The 1,665-nt window shown below is 43.8% G+C and overlaps 1 protein-coding gene across 1 annotated transcript; it reads right to left on the reverse strand.

The window, feature by feature from the left end:
• Positions 1-257: 257 nt before the first annotated feature.
• LOC149812524 (basic blue protein-like) lies at positions 258-953 on the reverse strand. Its single transcript, XM_089993069.1, has 2 exons — positions 785-953; positions 258-457 (listed from the first exon to the last, which is right to left on the reverse strand). The coding sequence occupies exons 1-2, from the start codon at positions 951-953 to the stop codon at positions 258-260; spliced, it is 369 nt and encodes a 122-aa protein (XP_089849195.1).
• Between the last annotated feature and the right edge of the window lie 712 nt (positions 954-1,665).

A 1,665-nucleotide genomic window follows, 5' to 3' on the forward strand; every position in this document is an offset into this window, starting at 1 on the left:
TGATTTTAATATATATATATATATATATATATATATATATAGAGAGAGAGAGAGAGAGAGAGAGAGAGAGAGAGACTCCATTGATTCATCCAACACCTACCTCTTTATTTAGAGTAGTCCAAAAACTATAGAGGGGTTACAAAACACCAGACATGAAGGAAAGCATATAGTTTTGGTGGACACTGTCTATATCTTGATCTGACTTAGAAAACGAGTACCACCATCTAAATATTTACATAAGAACAGCAAATTTGCATCTATATGGCATTAACTTGGATCTTCATCCCGGCCTGGCAGTGTCCCGCATAGGTGCATATGAAGGAGTTGGGCCCCTTAGTCAGAGTGATACGATCATACCCCGAGGTAAGGGTCCTGGACCCTCTTGGCGCCATGCAGCTCCGGTACCCCGCCGGACTCACCACCACAGCGTTGTGGAACACAGGGTTGTACTTGAGAACTAGTAGTAAGGCAAAAAAAAGCAACACCATCAATTCATTTAAGTACGATAACCAATTCAATTAGATCATATCACCCCAAGGAGGGCTGGCATAGTAGGGTGAGACCATGGGTGTCACCTCTCTGCACAAGCCAATGCCCAGCATAGACCCCAGGGATAGGGATCTTAGCCTAGGTGTTTTATGCCGCCGACATTATGACCGTAGGTATGGCAAGGTAAGACAGAGACCAGGTCTTCATGTTGGGTGCAATTTTTTCGGGTTATAAATAGAAAAACTAGATCATGGTTAATCACTTAATCCTGTAATAAGAGCTTGAGAGTACTTACTAAGCACGTCCCCTGCCCGGAAGGTTTTACCAGCAGGCCAGTTAGCCACGTTGAAGGTCCAACCTCGACTGTCTCCGATTATATAGGTCGCACCATTCACACTCTCCAAGTGGGCGAGGATGCATAGTGCAGCCACAACCAGAAAAGCACTGCCTCTTCCCTTGGCCATCTCAAATCTTAAGAAAGAATGAAAGGAAAGTGTTGCAGAGTAGCGGTGGCTCGAGAATGTGTTGTGATGGAGAGGGATGGGAAGTTTAGAGATTTATAGGCCAAGATGTAAGGGGAATTACCACTAGTATAGATGAACCCAACAAAGGAAACAGTAACGGAGAATAAAAGTTCAAAAAGGGATAACAGAGTCCTCATGTGAATCCTGGTGAAACAGGTTACAATATTCAAGAAATATAAAAAGAGGCCCAACAACCCACAATGACCGTCAAGTTGGACTTAGTGTGTACTGTCTGAACTCCACTGACCACTGTCCCTTCTCGGTCACGGATGGCCGGAGCCAACCTCTCTCTCTTTCTCTTGAATGGTGCTGTCATAGAAAAAAACCTACAAAACAAGCCATCCACAATAAGGACCAAAGACGTGCTAGCACAAGTTTTTGCAGGTAACAGTGCATCGGTGGTGCTTGATGTTGAATGTGGTCACGATTTGCTCCTCCACTGTTATCGGATACATATATTGGCCTCAGATGATGCGCGGATCAGAACATCTTTTTTTTTTAAAAAAACGACTTTCAGCAGCGGTCACAACTGACCTCCACTAATTCTCCTTTTTGCACAAATCCCATGTGCAAGGCGGATCCGATGTTATGGGTTTCCCTATGTACATTACTCTATATGAGTAATGGTTCGGTGCTAAATGATACATGCTAA

Source organism: Nuphar pumila, chromosome 17, assembly GCF_984573655.1.
Source record: "Nuphar pumila chromosome 17, dmNupPumi1.hap1.1, whole genome shotgun sequence".
In the NCBI taxonomy this organism is placed as follows: domain Eukaryota; kingdom Viridiplantae; phylum Streptophyta; class Magnoliopsida; order Nymphaeales; family Nymphaeaceae; genus Nuphar; species Nuphar pumila.